Genomic DNA, 18,399 nt, shown 5'->3' on the forward strand with positions numbered 1-18,399 from the left:
TATTTATTTACTTGCACTTTGACGTGCTTTCAAACTTCTAGGTTGGCAGGAGCAGGTACCGAACAATGGGAGCTCACCCCGTTGCGGGAATTCGAACCGCCGACCTTCTGATCAGCAAGTCCTAGGCTCTGTGGTTTAACCCACAGTGCCACCCGCGTCCCTTCTAAATGCATGTTTAACTAGGGTTAAAAACACTTAGTGAACAAGATGAGTCTTGGAAGATTCAGGACAGAGAAGTGAAAAGACTTCTAGATACAGTGCATTTTGACCAAACTGCGGGATGCAGTGGAAGACAGGAGTGCCTGGCGTGCTCTGGTCCATGGGGTCATGAAGAGTCAGACACGACTAAACGACTAAACAACAGCATACAGTGCATAGATAAACTAGGGAACTTGTTTCTGCAGGAGTCAGGGAGGGGCAGAAAGCTTTAGAGGAGGCAGTGGCATAGCTAGCTGCTCTGGCCCCCCAAGTGGCAGGGACAGGACGACCCACCTATGGGGGCGGAGCAATTTGCTGATGGGAGCGGGGTGATCCACCGATGGGGCAGGGTGATCTGCCCACAGGGGCGCCGCTTGTGGGTGCCGTGGCAATCCACGCATGGGGGCGCTGTGGTGAACCGCCCAGTGGGATGGCATGGTGAGCTGCCCATAGAGTCTGCCTGGCGGACGCAAGCTCCACACTGCCATTTTGGGCAGTGCGAGGCCCTGAGCCGCCGTGTCACTCCCGGGAGAGACGCATGGCTTAGGTGCACTGCAGGCCAGGCCCTGCGGTAAGTGCCCCCCCCCCCCAGTGTGTCATTTTTTCACCCCTCTCAAAGATGACACCTGAGAAGAGGATTGGACAACTTCATGGAGGAGGGGTCCAGCACTGTCCGTTAAGAGTTTGGCTGTAACCTGCAACACCTTCCTTTCCATGGAGGCGCAGATTGCAACTATAACAAAGGCAGCATTTTTCCATCTCCGCCAAGCTGAGCAGTTGGCTCCTTACCTCTCTCGCCCTGACCTAGCCACTGTGATCCACACGACGGTCACCTCCAGACTGGATTATTGTAAGTCGCTCTACGTGGGGCTGCCCTTCAGACTGACCCAGAAACTCCAGCGGGTGCAGAATGCCACAGCGAGACTCCTTACTGGGTCCTCGCTGTGAGATCACATTCACCCGGTGCTATACCAACTGCACTGGCTCCCAGTGGAGTACAGGATCAGGTTCAAGGTGCTGGTTTTAACCTTTAAAGCCCTATATGGCCTAGCACCCTCGTACCTACGGGACCGCCTCTCCTGGTATGTCCCACGGAGGACCTTACGATCTTCAAACAAAAACATCTTGGAGATCCCAGGCCACAGGGAGGTTAGGCTGGCCTCAACTAGAGCCAGGGCTTTTTCAGCCGTGGCCCCGATCTGGTGGAATGCTCTGTCGCAAGAGACCAGGGCCCTGCGGGACTTGACATCTTTCCGCAGGACCTGCAAGACAGAGCTGTTCCACCAGGCCTTTGGCCAAGGCACAGTCTGACCCCCTCCTCACAGAACGCTAGCCCAATGGTTGCCATGAATTTGACTTTGAACTGATTTTAAAATGAATTGATTTTAGAATGCTGTGTTACTTTATTGTTGTTAGCCGCTCTGAGCCCGGATTTGGCTGGGGAGGGCGGGATATAAATAAAATATGATGATGATGATGATGATGATGATGATGATGATGATTAGCTACAAGCCTTGATGTCTAGGCTCTGCCTCCACACTAAAAGGCAGCAACACTTCTGAAAAGTACATGTCAGGGAACTGCCATTGGTTCAGGAGGGAGAGAGGAAAAGCCGAATGGGTTATAGAGAGCCTCCAAGGATCATGGGAAGCAGCTCCTCCTCAGCGGATGAGAGTAACCACGCCTCCAGTGGAGAGGAGCTTCAGGGCTCGGAGGAGGCAAGGCGGTGCCAGGACTCCTTGCCTGGGCAAAGTGGGGAGGAGAGAGGTCCTCCGTTACCCACGCCCTCCTTGCGCAGTAAGCATCCGCGCAGAGAGGGGAGGCGCAGACTGGGCGTTAAGACCATATAACACTGGTCTTGAAAGACCTACATTAGCTCCCAGTACGTTTCCAAGCACAATTCAAAGTGTTGGTGCTGACCTTGAAAGCCCTCAACGGCCTCGGTCCAGTATATCTGAAGGAGCGTCTCCACCCCCATCGTTCTGCCCGGACACTGAGGTCCAGCTCCGAGGGCCTTCTGGCGGTTCCCTCACTGCGAGAGGCCAAGTTACAGGGAACCAGGCAGAGGGCCTTCTCGGTAGTGGCGCCCGCCCTGTGGAACGCCCTCCCATCAGATGTCAAAGCGATAAACAACTACCTGACATTCAGAAGACATTTGAAGGCAGCCCTGTTCAGGGAAGATTTAATATGTGACATTTTAGTGTATTTTTGTTTTCTATGGAAGCCGCCCAGAGTGGCTGGGGAAACCCAGCCAGATGGGCGGGGTACAAATAATAAATTATGATTATGATTATGATTATGATTATGATGAAATTGCTTTGCTGGGGAAGGTTTAGAAACCGCCCACTCACGGATTCTGCCCGCGATTGAGTTAGCCACGGGAGAGTGGCGCTCTGGACAGATAAAGTTTATTTTGGCAGCAAAATCAAGGCTTCACAGCCAAGCAGGGAGACATTTGCCTGCTTGCTCTCGAGCAACCCCTTGGAAACATAACAGCACAAGAGGGCGAGAAGACTCCTGTGCTGAGATCCTGCTCAGTGGCGTAGCGTGGGGGGTGCAGGGGGGGCCAGCCGCACCAGGCACAACATCTGGGGGGGGGGGCGTGCTCGCACTCGCAGCTCTCTGCCCCTACCTGGCTCACTCACTCTCTCTCACTGCAATGCTGGCTGTGCGAATCCGATCCGAGCCGCCGGGTCGCCGCCCACTGTGGAGGGGAGGGTGCCAGGCGTGCGGTGCGGTGCGGAGAGAGAGCAAGGGACTATCTGGGGGAGGGACAGTGCAGCGGGGGGCACAAATTACTTGCCTTGCCCCGGGTTAGGGGGCGCAAATTACTTGCCTTGCCCCGGGTGCTGACAACCCACGCAACGCCACTGATCCTGCTTGCAGGTTTCCCACAGACTTCAACCTGGCCACTGTGAGAATAGGATGTTGAGCTTGAGGGGCCAATGGCTCTTCTTCTACTTCCTTAATTTACCCACAACAAACTTTGGTTTATATCCGAATGGAGTTTGTCCAGAATTGCTGAGCTCTCCCCAAAGCCTCGAGACATATTGAGAGCAAGTGTGATTTCTTCTTATTGTTTATTTCTGAGGTAGCATATGAACCATACAGTGTAGAAGAAGAAGAAGAAAGTTTTCTTCAGAATAAAGTAATTTATGTTGACACTATGTGTGGCTCATCCAATTCACTACTCCAGATTTATTGAGAATGATTTTTCATCTCCCTTTCTCAATCTCTGTTGCCTCCCCTGTCAGTTAGGAATAATTTCATATTCTTCTCGTTGCAATTTCACCTCAGTGAAAACTCAAAGCAAGTTGTTGGGTTTACATGTTCTCCATCCCAAAGTATAGGGATTTTGCTTCCATTATAATGAAAAAAGCTACCTAATTCACACTTCCCTAACTAGTAGGCAAACCGAAACACAACAATTCTTCAGTATTTACAAGTCTCCAAATTTGCAGTTCAGTTCTCCAACCACACTGTGTGTACATAAATGAATACAATGGGGAGAATTGTGCCTAAAAATGCAGATATTAGAGATGATAACATATACATTACCACATTATATACCACATAACCATATTATATTAGGGCAATTTCCTGCAAAAAAGTTTTTATTTATTTTTTAAAATGCTTGTATGCAGAAATGTGTTCATTAGCAGAAATGCCGATAAATCTTAATGGGGATTTACCTTTTAAAAACAAAACCAAAAAACCCAGTTTGGCAGAACTGAATGTTAAGTTTAGGGGAGGAGGGAGAGAAATTACATTGAATTGACAGATTTGTTGCTTCTTCCTTAAGTAGTATCTGATCAGTCTGGCAAAGATCAAAATTTCTTCTCACACCTCCCAGGAATAATCCTGTTCTTCCTCTTTGGTTCAATGTGAGAATGACACCCATAAAGATGGATTGGTGTTTTTTTGTCCCAGGGTGCTGTCCTATAAGATGATGAGGTTAATAACGAATAAAAAAATTCTTCTTTTGACAGTGACTTCTCTGGAAAGGAGTCTTAAGTCCCTGGGGACACCAAACGACACACCAGAACTCCGAGATGGACTGTGAGTCTCTTTCCATGTGACTTGTCTTTCATGTGACTTGCCCTTCCTTTGTTTATAAGATCTTCCTGTTTTCCTCTTATTGCCTATGTTGGTTTCTTTTTTAAAATAAGAATATTTTAAAATTAATTTTTAATTATTAATACTCCAATTGATACAATACCAAATCTTTCCACATCGTAATACAAATAATAAAACCAATTATACATTCCAAATTATATAATTTAAGGAGACTTCCCATGTTCTGACTGGCCAGGAGACCTATTTATCTACTTGCACTTTGTGCTTTCGAACTGCTAGGTTGGCAGGAGCTGGGACCGAGCAACGGGAGCTCACCCCGTCGCAGGGATTCGAACCGCCAACCTTCTGATCGGCAAGTCCTAGGCTCTGTGGTTTAACCCACAGCACCACCCACGTCCCTTGAAAGAACTTACCTCATGAGCTTTTGCCTGAGCTGGTGGAGGAGGCTGGAACACAGGGATACTGGGAAGGCGGGAACATCAAGGCCACTCTGCAAAATTTGAAGGACCCCCAAAATTAGAAGTCAGGGCCTGTTACATGCATAATTCTGTGACTTAGCATTTGCCGAAGCAGCTATGAGGTCTTCCAGTTGTTGTTGGCCTCCAACGCCTGCCATCTGTATAGGGAAGTTCTTAATGTTTGATGTTCTATTGTGTTTTTATATCTTTTGGAAGCTGCCCAGAGTGGTTGGCACAACCCAGTCAAATGGGTGGGCTACAAATAATGAAATTATTATTATCTTTGACCATTGGCCATGCAGCCTGGGGCTGATGGAAGACAGACTTCTGCAACATCTGAAGGGTCAAAGGTTTTCCATCACTCCTGTTTGTTTGGAGTGCAGGGTCCTTGCTAACAGGACGGGAAAACTTACTTTCCTTTTAAGAAAAAGTTATACGCAACACACACCTTCCACAAACTGTTCACCTATTTCTCCTTGAACAGTCCATGATTTAGAAGGTATTTAGGGAATAATGGGGGAACATTTGGCATCTTGATGGCTTTTATTGTTTATGTATTTAAGTAGGGTTTTTAATTACACAGTAAAACTGTCCTGTTTTTTAAGTCGTTACACATCTTATTCCCCCCCCCCCCTTTCCAAAGGACACAGCGACGACAGGGTCAGAGGGGGGAAACTTTACCAAAAGAAAGAAGACCTTTAGAAGGGTTGTCAATATTTGTTTGTGTTGAAAATACCCTGGAATTTAATTTTATATATGCACACATTTTCCGATGCTTTGTTTGCCCTTCCAAAAAAAACACAAAGGGAAGCTGTGATGAATTAAGCATTTCCCAACACATTTTATGCACACATTTCACTCCTAATCAAAATGACAAAGTTCCACAAGTTTTTAGGACTCCTTCAGAATGTCAGAATTTGTAGGAGGTATTCAAACACATTCTTGGAAGTTTTCCGTTTCCTCAATTAAAGTGGAATAAAATGCCCTGTTGCTCCAGCACCACAGATCTACTTTTTCAAAAAAGAAAGAAAGAAAGAAAGAAAGCTGATTGTGTGTGTGTGGTTAAGAAATCGTTGGGGAAATGCATGGAAAAGTGTGGAATGAGCAAATGATTAATGGAAAGATATGTTAGCACCAGGTAAGCAAATCAGGATGTACGCAGAACATTCTGCTCATTGTTGTATAACCGCCCTGCAACCAAATCAAATCAAATGCTTGATAAAGACTGGATGTAACTAGAATATCTGCATCATTCTGCCCAGACACTGAAGTCCCGCGCCGAGGGCCTTCTGGCGGTTCTCTCCCTGCGAGAAGCCAAGTTACAGGGAACCAGGCAGAGGGCCTTCTCGGTAGTGGCACCCTCCCTGTGGAACGCCCTCCCACCAGATGTCAAAGAGGAAAAAAACTACCAGACTTTTAGAAGACATCTGAAGGCAGCCCTGTTTAGGGAAGCTTTTAATGTTTAATAGATTATTGTATTTTAATATTCTGTGGGAAGGTGCCCAGAGTGGCTGGGGAAACCCGGCCAGATGGGTGGGGTATAAATAATAATAATAATAATAATAATGTTGTTGTTGTTGTTAGCTTTGTGCAAGGTGAATAACCAGGTCATTTGAAACCCCTTAACCTGGTTTCTCAGGGCACATTTTCTTTATCTGGGTACCTGTATTTGAGTATGTTTCTGAGCACAATTCAAAGTGTTGGTGCTGACCTTTAAAGCCCTAAACGGCCTCGGCCCAGAATACCTGAAGGAGCGTCTCCACCCCCGTCGTTCTTCTCAGACACTGAGGTCTAGCACCGAGGGATTTCTGGTGGTTCCCTCACTTACAGGGAGCCAGGCAGTATCGGGGAACTGAACAGATGAGGAGGAGTGGTGGAGACGTCCACCTCAAGAGGAATCCAGGCAGGAGGAAGATGATGATAGTAGGGAACCAGGTTCATGGTGGTGGCAAACAGGACACACCTGTCAAGGAGCCAGCAGGGAAGGCTCTGGAGTTGGAGGAGGGGGAGCCAGTAGAAGAGGCAGGACTGAGAAAGGGTGGAGCGGAAGGGGAGGCCACTCAGGTGGAGGCAATGCGGGTGGCGCTGTGGGTTAAACCACAGAGCCTAGGGCTTGCTGATCAGAAGGTTAGCGGTTCAAATCCCCACGATGGGATGAGCTCCCGTTGCTCGGTCCCTGCTCCTGCCAACCTAGCAGTTCGAAAGCACGTCAAAGTGCAAGTACATAAATAGGTACCGCTCCGGCGGGAAGGTAAACGGCGTTTCCGTGCGCTGCTCTGGTTCACCAGAAGCGGCTTAGTCATGCTGGCCACATGACCCGGAAGCTGTACGCCGGGTCCCTCGGCCAATAAAGTGAGATGAGCGCCGCAACCCCAGTTGTCCACGACTGGACCTAATGGTCAGGGGTCCCTTTACCTTTACCTTTTAAGAAAAAAAATGGGACATTCCAGAATCAAATCAGAAACCGGGACAGCTTCTGTAAATTAGGGACTGTCCCTGGAAAATAGGGACACTTGGAGGATCTGTGTTATCCACATCTGGTTTCTGTGCTTCAAAGCCTAATCTTCAATTCACAGAGAGCCCTCATGTTTAGTACAAATGTAATGACTAATTACCCACATAATTTGAATATCTTTTGAGTCCAGACCACTGCGATAAACAAGGGTGCATGTGATTTCCCTTCAAAATTTTGAAGGTTTTTAGAACAAATTACCGTCAACTCTCCTCCCTCTTAATCCTCGCAGGGCCCAAGAAGCCCAGTGAGTTAAAATAGCCAAGGGGTTGGTTTGTGTTTAATCACCAGTGGCTCAAATATATATGTCAGACGGAAGCTTTTAAGTGTCGACATGTTTAATGGAGGGTGGGATTTTAATAATATTTCTCAGGGTTTTGTTATTCTGCTTGTACAAGCTTTATGAAAGCGATTTCCATAAATATTTTGAAATGGTGTTTGGAGTCTGTTAATATGTTAAACCCTTCAAAGTAATACCTTCCCCTGGTTTAATGTCAAAGCTGTTTGGATTTATCTAGTCACAGTGTGTTTATCAGGGCTGGTATCAGCTTCTGACTTGGAGGACCTCATTGATTTGGCAGGGAAGGGAAGAAATGCCTCCAAATGCAGCATTTATACTTCTAATCTGGTCTATAAATTGTGCAAAGCCATGCCCCCGGGGCGAGGCAGGACAATTGCACAGGAAAACCAGCTTCCCTGAGACGGGGCTGTTTTGCAAAATAAAAAGATTGTGCGTATATTGGCTTCCTTCTTACCCTACTCTGACTCCAATGAGCCAGGGGGTATCCTTCATAGTTCCCTGTAAGAACCCTGTAAGGTTGGTTAGGTTGAGAGATGGTGACACCAGGTTTCTTAGGGAGTTTCGTGGCCGAGCATTCAAACCTGGAACTGCCAAGCCAAAATCTGCCTTCTACATTACTTTTGTTGTAAGCGATGCACCAGAAGTTGGCCACTCCCGTGATTCTAAGTCAGGATATGTGATGATATTTTGGCTGCGTCAACAGAAGTTTAGTGTCCAGATCAAGGGACGTAATAGTGCCACTCTGTTTTGCCTTGGTCAGACCACACCTGGAATGTTGTTGTTGTTTAGTCATGTCCAACTCTTTGTGACCTCTTCAACCAGAGCACGCCAGGCACTCCTGTCTTCCACTGCCTCCCACAGTTTGGTCAAGCTCATGCTAGTATCTTTGAGAACACTGTCCAACCATCTCGTCCTCTGTCGTCCCCTTCTCCTTGTACCCTCAATGTTTCCCAACATCAGGGTCTTTTCCAGGGAGTCTTCTCTTCTCATGAGGTGGCCAAAGACTTGGAGCCTCAGCTTCAGGATCTGTCCTTCCAGTGAGCAGTCGGGGCTGATTTCCTTCAGAATAGAGAGGTTTGACCTTCTTGCAGTCCATGGGACTCTCAAGCGTCTCCTCCAGCACCAGAATTCAAAAGCATCCATTCTTTGGCGATCAGCCTTCTTTATTGTCCAGCTCTCACTTCCATACATCACTACTGGGAAAACAATAGCTTTAACTATTCGGACCTTTGTTGGCAAGGTGATGTCTTTACTTTTTAAGATGCTGTCTTGGTTTGTAATTGCTTTTCTCCCAAGAAGAAGGCGTCTTTTAATTTTGTGACTGCTGTCCACAATCATGGAGCCCAAGAAAGTAAAATCTCTCACTTCCTCCATTTCTTCCCTTTCTATTTGCCAGGAGGTGATGGGACCAGTGGCCATGCTCTTCGTTTTTTTGATGTTGAGCTTCAGACCATATTTTGCGCTCTCCTCTTTCACCCTCATAAGGGGACGTAATAGGACCACTCTATTTTGCCTTGGTCAGACCACACCTGGAATACTGTGTCCAATTCTGGGCACCACAATTAAAGAAGGATATTGACAAGCTGGAAGCCAAGCCTGATGAGGAGCAGTTGAGGGAGTTGGGTATGTTTAGCCTGGAAAAAGAGGAGACTGAGAGGAGAGATCTTCACACATATAAAGGGTTGTCACATGGAAGATGAACCATGCTTGTTTTCTCCTGCTCTGGAGGGTAGAACTCGAACCAATGACTTCAAGTTACAAGAAAAGAGATTCCGATTTAACATCAGGATGAACGAAATTTCTGACAGTAAAAGCTGTTTGACAGTGGAACAAACTCCCTCGGAAGGTGATGGACTCAACTCCCTTGGAAGTTTTTAAGCCGAGGTTGGATGGCTATCTGTAATGGATGCTTTAGTTGAGATTCCGGCATTGCAGCGGGTTGGACTAGATAACCCACAGGGTCCTGCTGTGATTTTGTGATATTATGATACGGTATTCATGGATATCCTAGGAAAGTAGCCTGTTCCAGCAGGGCTCTCCTTGTGTTCTCCTGAACCAAATTGATGTGGTAGAATCAGCAGACAGCAGTGGTGCCATATCCTAGGAAGAGAAGAAGACCAGGAATCTATTCAGTAAAAGCAGCTTATAACTCTCTGATTTCAGCACCAATTGCAATTTCTGGCTGTTGTGTTGATTTCCTCTGCATCCATCCTGTGATGTTTCTTGATCCCAAGCTGAAAAACAGCAGCCAGTTGCAGCAGTGAATCACTGTTTCTGGAGGCCAGCTAGCTCAGGTAACAGTCACACGGCGGTGAAAGTTAATGCAGTCAAAAGAGCTGCCTGTTTATCAGGTAATAATGGCTTCCCAGCTCTGAAGGCTGCATTCAGAACATGATCTCCCCATCAAGTTGTCCAATTGCTCAATAATACAGATGCCGAGTGTCTGACATTCAGCGCTGCTCATTGCCTCGTCATGCTGAAGTGTCTCTGCACAGCCCATATTGCTGACAACTAAGGTGTCTGGGTATGGATAGAAGTGGCACAGTGCTGTTGCCAAATGGAAGAACTGTGGGAGCTTCCTTTGTCCCACATTACTAAGCCCAAGGCAATGCAAAGGTGGTGCAATGGAGTCGATCAGCATCCCCCAGCTGATGCAAAAAACCCTGCGCAGTTCCTGTTTGCACTGGCTTGATGCCATAATCCAGCATTGCCTGAGCTCTGGGAGTGTGGCATTCTCCTGATTGAAGTGCAGAGTGTTTAAGGACCGGGACATTCGCAGGGAAACCAAAATGCTTGTTTACAAACTATTGGACTACCAACCTTGCTGTATGCTTGTGAAACATGGACCACTTATAAACACCATTTCCAGCTCCTCAAAAGATTCCATCAACGGTGTCTCCGAAAAATTTTACACATCACTTGGGAAGACAGGCGAACTAATACCAGTGTACTGGAAGAAGCAAAGATCACCAGTGCTGAAGCAATGATTCTTCAAACATCAATTTTGTTGGACTGGTGACGTTGTGCGGATACCTGATGATCGTCTTCCAAAGCAACTACTCTATTCCGAACTTAAAACTGGAAAGCGTAATGCTGGTGGTCAGCAAAAGAGGTTTAAAGACTGTCTCAAGGCAAATCTATCTATCTATCTATCTATCATCTATCTATCTATCTATCATCTATCTATCTATCTATCTATCTATATCTATCTATCTATCTATCTATCTATCTATCTATATCTATCTATCATCTATCTATCTATCTATCTATCTATCTATCTATCTATCTATCTATCTATCTATCATCATCTATCTATCTATCTATCATCTATCTATCATCTATCTATAAATAGTATAAACCCCAACAATTGGGAAACACTGGCCTGTGAGCGCTCCAATTGGAGAACAGCCTTTATCAAAGGTGTCATGGGCTTTGAAGACACTTGAACTCAGGACACAAGGGAGAAACATGCCAAGAGGAAGGCACGCTTGGCAAACCCTCACCATGATCAATTCGCACCCGGAAACCAATGTCCCCACTGTGGAAGGACTTGGTGATCTAGAATTGGCCTCCACAGCCACTTACGGACTCACTGTTAAAACCGTGTTTATGGAAGACAATCTTACTCAGCTACAAGTGATTGCCAAAGAAGAAGCACTGGCTTAGCCTCTTCCATGTTGAACTTGCCCCGTTAAACATGCCCATGTTTCATTGGGTGCGAGGATTGGATATTCATTCATTCATTCATTCATTTGTTCTCTGCATGAGGCAAGTTTGACTGAGAATTAAGGACTGGCCCAAGGCCAGTCAGTGAGTTTCATGGCCGAGTGGGGCTTCTATCTACCAAGAGGCCCAGCGGTGATCTGGGTGTTTCCCCCCCCTCTTGATGGGGGTCTGAACATTGGGACATATTGTGTGGAAGCTACTTTATGTTAGACTGTACCCTTCAAGGCCGCCGTTGCGAGGTAGGCTGAGAGGCTGTGACACGCCCAAGGTTGACCTGTAAGCTTCACGACTGAGTGGGGATTTCATAGAATCATAGAGTTGGAAGAGACCACAAGGGCCATCGAGTCCAACCCCCTGCCAAGCAGGAAACACCATCAGAACACTCCTGACATATGGTTGTCAAGTCTCTGCTTAAAGACCTCCAAAGAAGGAGACTCCACCACACTCCTTGGCAGCAAATTCCACTGTCGAACAGGTCTTACTGTCAGGAAGTTCTTCCTAATGTTTAGGTGGAATCTTCTTTCTTGTAGTTTGGATCCATTGCTCCGTGTCCGCTTCTCTGGAGCAGCAGAAAACAACCTTTCTCCCTCCTCTATGTGACATCCTTTTATATATTTGAACATGGCTATCATATCACCCCTTAACCTCCTCTTCTCCAGGCTAAACATGCCCAGCTCCCTTAGCCGTTCCTCATAAGGCATCGTTTCCAGGCCTTTGACCATTTTGGTTGCCCTCCTCTGGACACGTTCCAGTTTGTCAGTGTCCTTCTTGAACTGTGGTGCCCAGAACTGGACACAGTACTCCAGGTGAGGTCTGACCAGAGCAGAATACAGATTTGAACCCTGGTCTCCCAGGTCTTAGCCTGGACCTCTAACCACTACACCACACTCAGGGCTATATTAAGGTTTGATGAGGTCCTAAGCTACTGAAGGTAATGGGGCCCTTTATATGTCCAGCTGTCCTTTGTCAACAACAAATTGTTGCTGTTTTTTGTGTTGAATATATGCTATATGGTAATTTATGGGCCTAATAGGTATCTTAAAACCAGTGATATTTTAGGGAGCAGGCTAGCAGGTGGGGCCCATTACTTACACAATAGGCCTACACAACACATGCCTACACAACACAAAACACTGTTGCTGTATGTATGTTTTGTTTTATTTGTTTTTTATCTTATATTTTGGAAATGTACATCCAGTGTGTGTTTTTTCCTTTAATTTTTTGGGGAACCCCCAAGAGAGCGGGGCCCTAAGCTGTAGCTTGTTTAGCTTATATGTAAATACGACACTGAACTGTCTCTCTTTGAATTACATATGGGAGCACCATAATCTTTTCAGTTCTTAGGGCCTTTAAAGATGCCATTGTGCGACTGGCATCCTTTACACGACCTCAGTGTTTCAAATGTGGTTACCTGGCTAAACAAGTTGGTGTAGAATTAGCTCTGGGTACCCATCCTATGATACCATACCCTCCAACATTTCTCCGATGAAAATAGGGACACCCTAGTTATATGGTTTATGTTTTTATGTTGTAAACCACCTTGTGATCTTTGGATGAATGCCAGTATAGAAATGTAATGAATATTAATAATGATAATTTTGAGGTGAAATATGATGGGCTCCACCTCTCGGACAGACACAACAGTTTACATGACAGGTGCTGTGAACTACACTTTATTGCTATTTTTCCTTTGCATTCTTAGCCATGTCTTACTCTGGTTATTAACTAAAAAGCTGGAAAACAGAACAAGAGGCCCAGAGGCTGTCATTTCAGGAGGTTTTGTGTGACACAACAGCAGTTAATTGCATCAAGCGTGAGCTAGGGCCACTGTATTCAGGGCCAACAGCAACAACAACAAGCCAGCAACGCTTGATTTATTTCATTTTATTTGTATTTTAGTAATATTTTCCAACAGGAGCCAAGGCAGAGAGTCGCTCTTTCCCGGCTGGTCTCTTGTTCGGCCTGCAGATAACCTGATCCAAATTGCTCATGGGAGGCAGACAATTAAAAGTCGGAGCCATCTGTTCCCTTAACTCTCCCCACAAGGCAGGGGGGGGGGAATGCTGCTATAAGCACTTTACCTTTAATGTCTACTTAGAGGTACATGAGACATTAAATAAAAAGGGAGGAGATGGCACAAAAGGAACCGAAGCAAACACCTGGCAGGCTGATGCTTTGATGATTTTTTGTAAAAATATTTCGCTAATGGGAAAGAAGGGGAGAGCTGTTTTAAATTTTCCCTCCATCAAATTTCTCCCTGTCTTTTGGGATTTTGAATTACCTAGTCGCCTCCTTCCCCTGAATTTGGCGAGCAAACCGTTAAGAACGTATCTCTTGCTTGTTATTGCAATTGTAATTATTGCATTGTTATAATTATTGTTATTATTGATTGCATATCTGTAAGAACTATTTTATTATTTTGTTGTTACAGTTTGCATTTTTAAATATTTCTTTAAGCAGTTTATATACTGTTTAACTGCAGCCCCCCCCCCAAAAAGGGGTTTATTGGGATGTCGTACAATGCAAAATAAAAGTCAGTTAAAACTATAAAACCAGACATCAACTGCTTATATTTATCCTGCTGCACACCACTTTGATGATCTCAGGCTGTGAAGAAGTTTATAAATTTGTAAAGTCCCCCCCCCTCTAAATTTTGGACAAAGCATCAGGCATATATACAGGTTTTTCCCCAACCCCCCACTTTTGCTCCTTTCCATTTATTTGCATCTTTTCCATATGTTTTCGGGGGGTGGGGAGAGGGAAATCCCTGCAAAAATAGAGACAACCCTTCTTGGGTTGCCATACGTCTAGAATTTTCTGGACATATCCGGAATACTGCAGAAGTGTCAGGGCGGAAATCAGTAAAAAGTCTGGCAGCCTTTGTTGAAAGTACAGTCATGCCACGGTTTACAGATGCTTCAGGTTGCGTTTTCTTTGGGTTACGGATCTGCCAAAACCCAGAAGTACAGTGGTGCCTCGCAAGACGAAATTAATTTGTTCCGCGAGTTTTTTCATTGTACGAGTTTTTTTGTCTTGCGAAGCACCACTGCATTTAAACACTGACAACGGCAGGGCGGGGCGGGGAGAAGCAGGACAGCTGCCGCAGCCGGTACTTCAGACTCACCCGCGCGTTGTGGCCACCGTGCGATGCGGTTGCTGGAGGGCGGCGGGGCTCAGGAGCGCGACTCCAGGGAGAGAGAGGCGCTGGCGGCAACGGCTCTCTGAGGGGAGCGCACGAGGGGGGTGGGCAGCGGCGCGAGGCACTAACCATCAGCCGGAAGGTGGGAGGGTGCCGGAGGAGCCGTCAGCGGGAAGGTGGGAGGGAGCCGGAGGAGTGGGGAAGCGAGCATGCGTGCGTGCAGTGACTGTCGCCATGACACGAGAGGCAGGGCCGTTTCGTCTAGCGAAGCAAGCCCTTAGGAAAATCCGTCTTGCGAAGCACCTCAGAAAACAAAAAACCCTTTCGTCTTGCGAGTTTTTCGTTTTCGGTCTTACGGGGGTACCACTGTACTGGAATGGGTTACTTCTGGGTTTTGGGGGTCGTACATGCACAGAAGCGCTAAATCACACTTTGTGCATGCGCAGAAGTGCCGAATCGCAACTCGTGTGTGTGGATCCCACACGGATCACGTTTGCAACCCGAGCTTCCACTGTACCGTTTCTGCCATTTTTTTGCGGCATTCCTCAAAAGCGGGGGGTGGGGTAGCTTAGCAGCTTCACCCAAAAATGCTCAACAACTTTTCTGTCCAGATTTTCACTGTTTGAAATATGGCAACCCTATTTTTACCCCAAAAAACCCCAAACAAAACCCCTGAGCACTTTTGTACATAGATAAAACACAGCAACTGTTTGTTCAGTTGCAGCGGTGGACCAATTGCCAGATTAGCCAGAGGTATAGCCAGCGATGAAGCCTTTGCACATCTGCAGTGATGCAAAAAAGATTTGCTTGCAGAGAGAGTTCCCAAGCAAATGCTGTGTCAATAAGATATTCCCCCATCTATGTGTGCTTCCAATGGCCTTCGGGTGCAAGTGGTAGGACCAGGTCACATGCAGGGGGTTGGACTGGAGGACCTTTGTGGTTCCTCCCAACTCTAATAATAATAATAATAATAATAATAATAATAATAATTTACTATTTATACCCCGCCCATCTGGCTGTGTTTCTCCAACTCTAAGATTCTATTATTCTTTAACCACATTCCCATCATCCTAGGCCACCATGGCCAATAGTCATGCAGTGCAAAATATCTTGAGGGATACAGGTTGGGGAAAAGTGATCTACAAAAAATGTCTTCCTCTAGTCTGGTAAATATTTTACCCCTCTAGTAAATATTTTACCCCTTCTGACCAATAAATCCATTTTGCATTTCTATCAACTGCTTCTGGTACACAGACACACCAAACAAACTTACTGTTAAACACGGGAGCAAAAGAATGCTTTAAATAATTATCGAGTAGAATGGTGGTGGTGGGATTAATTGCTGAATAAAGAAAGGAAGGAAATAAATGAAACAATATTTTTAAAAATATATAATAAAGCTGGATTGAGCTTTTAAAAACAAAACAAAAACAAAACACATGTTGAGCGGAAGGGCAAGTGCCTGTTTCGTTAAGTCCCCATCAAATAAGTAACAATTCCCTCATATTTCTGGAGTAACACAAATGAGCCGTTTCACATTCCTCTGTTATTAATGTGTGGGTAATGGGTGGCCGGCAGAATCCCCACAAAGCCCCATGTTCACTTGAGAACATAATATATATGTGTTGGCGTTCCGTGACAATTTATCAAGAAGTTTAATTCTGTGTCTCACAGTTTGAAATGGGATAATGGATTTTTATCGCATGGCATGTATTCATTAGCTTAACAATGCCAGAATTTCTTTGCTACCTCCGTCACGGCGTCACAAATGGTCACTATTAAGCTTCAGTGTAATTGTCACTGTCTCTGGATTTCACACATTTTATTTCTCTCTGGCCTTTCTCTTTGCAAGCCATGCGTGCATATATCTCTCTGCAATTTAAGATTATGCTTCATGCATCTGGCCAAGGGAACCCATTTCCATGAAAGCTTCTTCCATAATAAAAATGTTTGTCTGCAGGATGCCACAATGCACATTTTTGGTGTTTCTTCCTCGAGTCCAGCATCCTGTCTCTCACAGTGAGCAGACAGATGCTTCCAGAAAGTTCAGAACAAATCAAGAAGGCCACCTCTCCATTGCCCCATAGCCTGTGCTCATCTGATATTCAAAGATTTAGTGCCCTTGAACATGGAGGATTCATGTGTGTGTGTGTGTGTGTGTGTGTGTATACATACACACACACACGCTTTTATTGATTTCATAATGTATCATTTCCAACAGTCATTTAACATAACTTCTTATACAACATTTTAGACTTCCGTCAACAACCTCTGATGATTTTCCATTCGTTATCACTTATTCTGCATTTCTTAATTTCTCTATTACTCTTAATTATCATTAACTAATAATTCTCCTCATAGTCTTTCTTGCAATATTTCAAATGATCCTCCTTACAGAACTTCTTGCAGTCCTAATAGCGTAATCCGTTCATTACAGTTGCTTTTCAAATAGTTCATATATATTTACTCTAGTCTTCTAAGAATCTCTGGTTCCACAGGTTTTGAATCCTTCCTGTTAATTTATCTAATTCTGCATAGTCCATTAATTTCCTCCGCCATTCTTCTTTCGTCGGTAATTCTTCTTGCTTCCATTTTTGTGCCAATTGAACATAGAGGATTCATGTAGATTTCATGGCTTATAGTTGAGACATTAATTTTCCTGCTTAGTTCACCCCCCCCTCTCTCTCTCTCACACACACACTTTTGGTATATCCAAGTTTCTTATTTTTCCAATCTTAAATCCAGTTCTCTACATTTCCACAGCAACTTGTATTTTTGTTTCTAAATGAAAACTTGCTAGTGCTGTAGTGCTGATTTCTCCTAATATACACATTTGTAGATAATATACATATTTTTGCATGCAATTTCCCACAAAACAATGCATTTTGTGTGTTGTTTTATTGCACTTGCCTTTAATAGGTGTAAGCATTGTTAGTTTTGAAACTGGCATCTCAAAATTTGGGAAAGTGTGTGTTCTGGAGGATAAAACCGCGTTTCAATTTGTGCATTGCTTCAATAAGTGCAAATAAGGCAGTTTCTCATTAAAATGCCAAGGAAATCACATTTCTCCCCATCCAATGCACACCCATTCTTAAGAAGAAGTGTGCATGCACACGGAAACTTATACCAGAACAAAAATAGGTGCTACTGGACAATTATTTATTTATTTATATTTTTATTTTGACTGCTTAAGACCAACGCGGCTACCTACCTGAATCGTTTTCAAGAGGAAAGGCACAGAAGATAAGACACCACTATATTGTAGTGTGATTTGTAACGGGAGCGTTCTAGACAATTGCAGTTTGCAGTGTGTTATGTGTTGCATATACACTTCCCCTAAGCAAGGTCTTCCAGATTTCACACGCAGGACAGACACCTTCTATGTACTGTATTTTTCGCTCTATAAGACGCACCAGACCACAAGACGCACCTAGTTTTTGGAGGAGGAAAACAAGAAAAAAAATATCCTGAATCTCAGAAGCCAGAACAGCAAGAGGGATCGCTGCTCAGTGAAAGCAGCAATCCCTCTTGCTGTTTTGGCTTCTGGGATAGCTGCGCAGCCTGCATTCACTTCATAAGACGTACACACATTTCCCCTTACTTTTTAGGAGGGAAAAAGTGAGTCTTATAGAGCAAAAAATACGGTATTTGTCTCCTGTTCCCTTTCAGATGCATCGGCTCATCCTATCATGCCTCCAAGGGAAATTCCCCATCACAGAGTCTCTGTGTACAAACATCTAAGGAAACCACTTCCTCTGTTTCTTTTTTTGTCCTGGGAATGCATACCAAAGGCATCTATACCTTTGTTGCAAAAGAGAAACAAGTCAGGAATATGTTTGTCCCAAGGTGGTAACATTCATGTAGTTTCCAGCCCAAGGTACTTTGCTGCCCGAGGCAAAGTGTAAGACAGCGCATTCAAGCTCCCCAATTGCACCTACAGAAGCTGATGCGACTGATAATTGAATCTTGCTTTTGATACTGCCGATGG

The 18,399-nt window shown here is 45.0% G+C and overlaps 1 protein-coding gene across 1 annotated transcript in view; it reads left to right on the forward strand.

The window, feature by feature from the left end:
• TSNARE1 (t-SNARE domain containing 1) overlaps positions 1 to 18,399 on the forward strand; it is a 356,177-nt gene that overhangs the window by 132,399 nt on the left and 205,379 nt on the right. The window contains exon 4 of the mRNA XM_083449087.1: positions 4,188 to 4,257. Coding sequence (XP_083305213.1) covers positions 4,188 to 4,257 — 70 coding nt within the window. The remainder of the gene's footprint in view (positions 1 to 4,187; positions 4,258 to 18,399) is intronic.

The sequence above is a fragment of the Podarcis tiliguerta genome (assembly GCF_965153285.1).
Source record: "Podarcis tiliguerta genome assembly, chromosome: 7".
Lineage (NCBI taxonomy): Eukaryota > Metazoa > Chordata > Lepidosauria > Squamata > Lacertidae > Podarcis > Podarcis tiliguerta.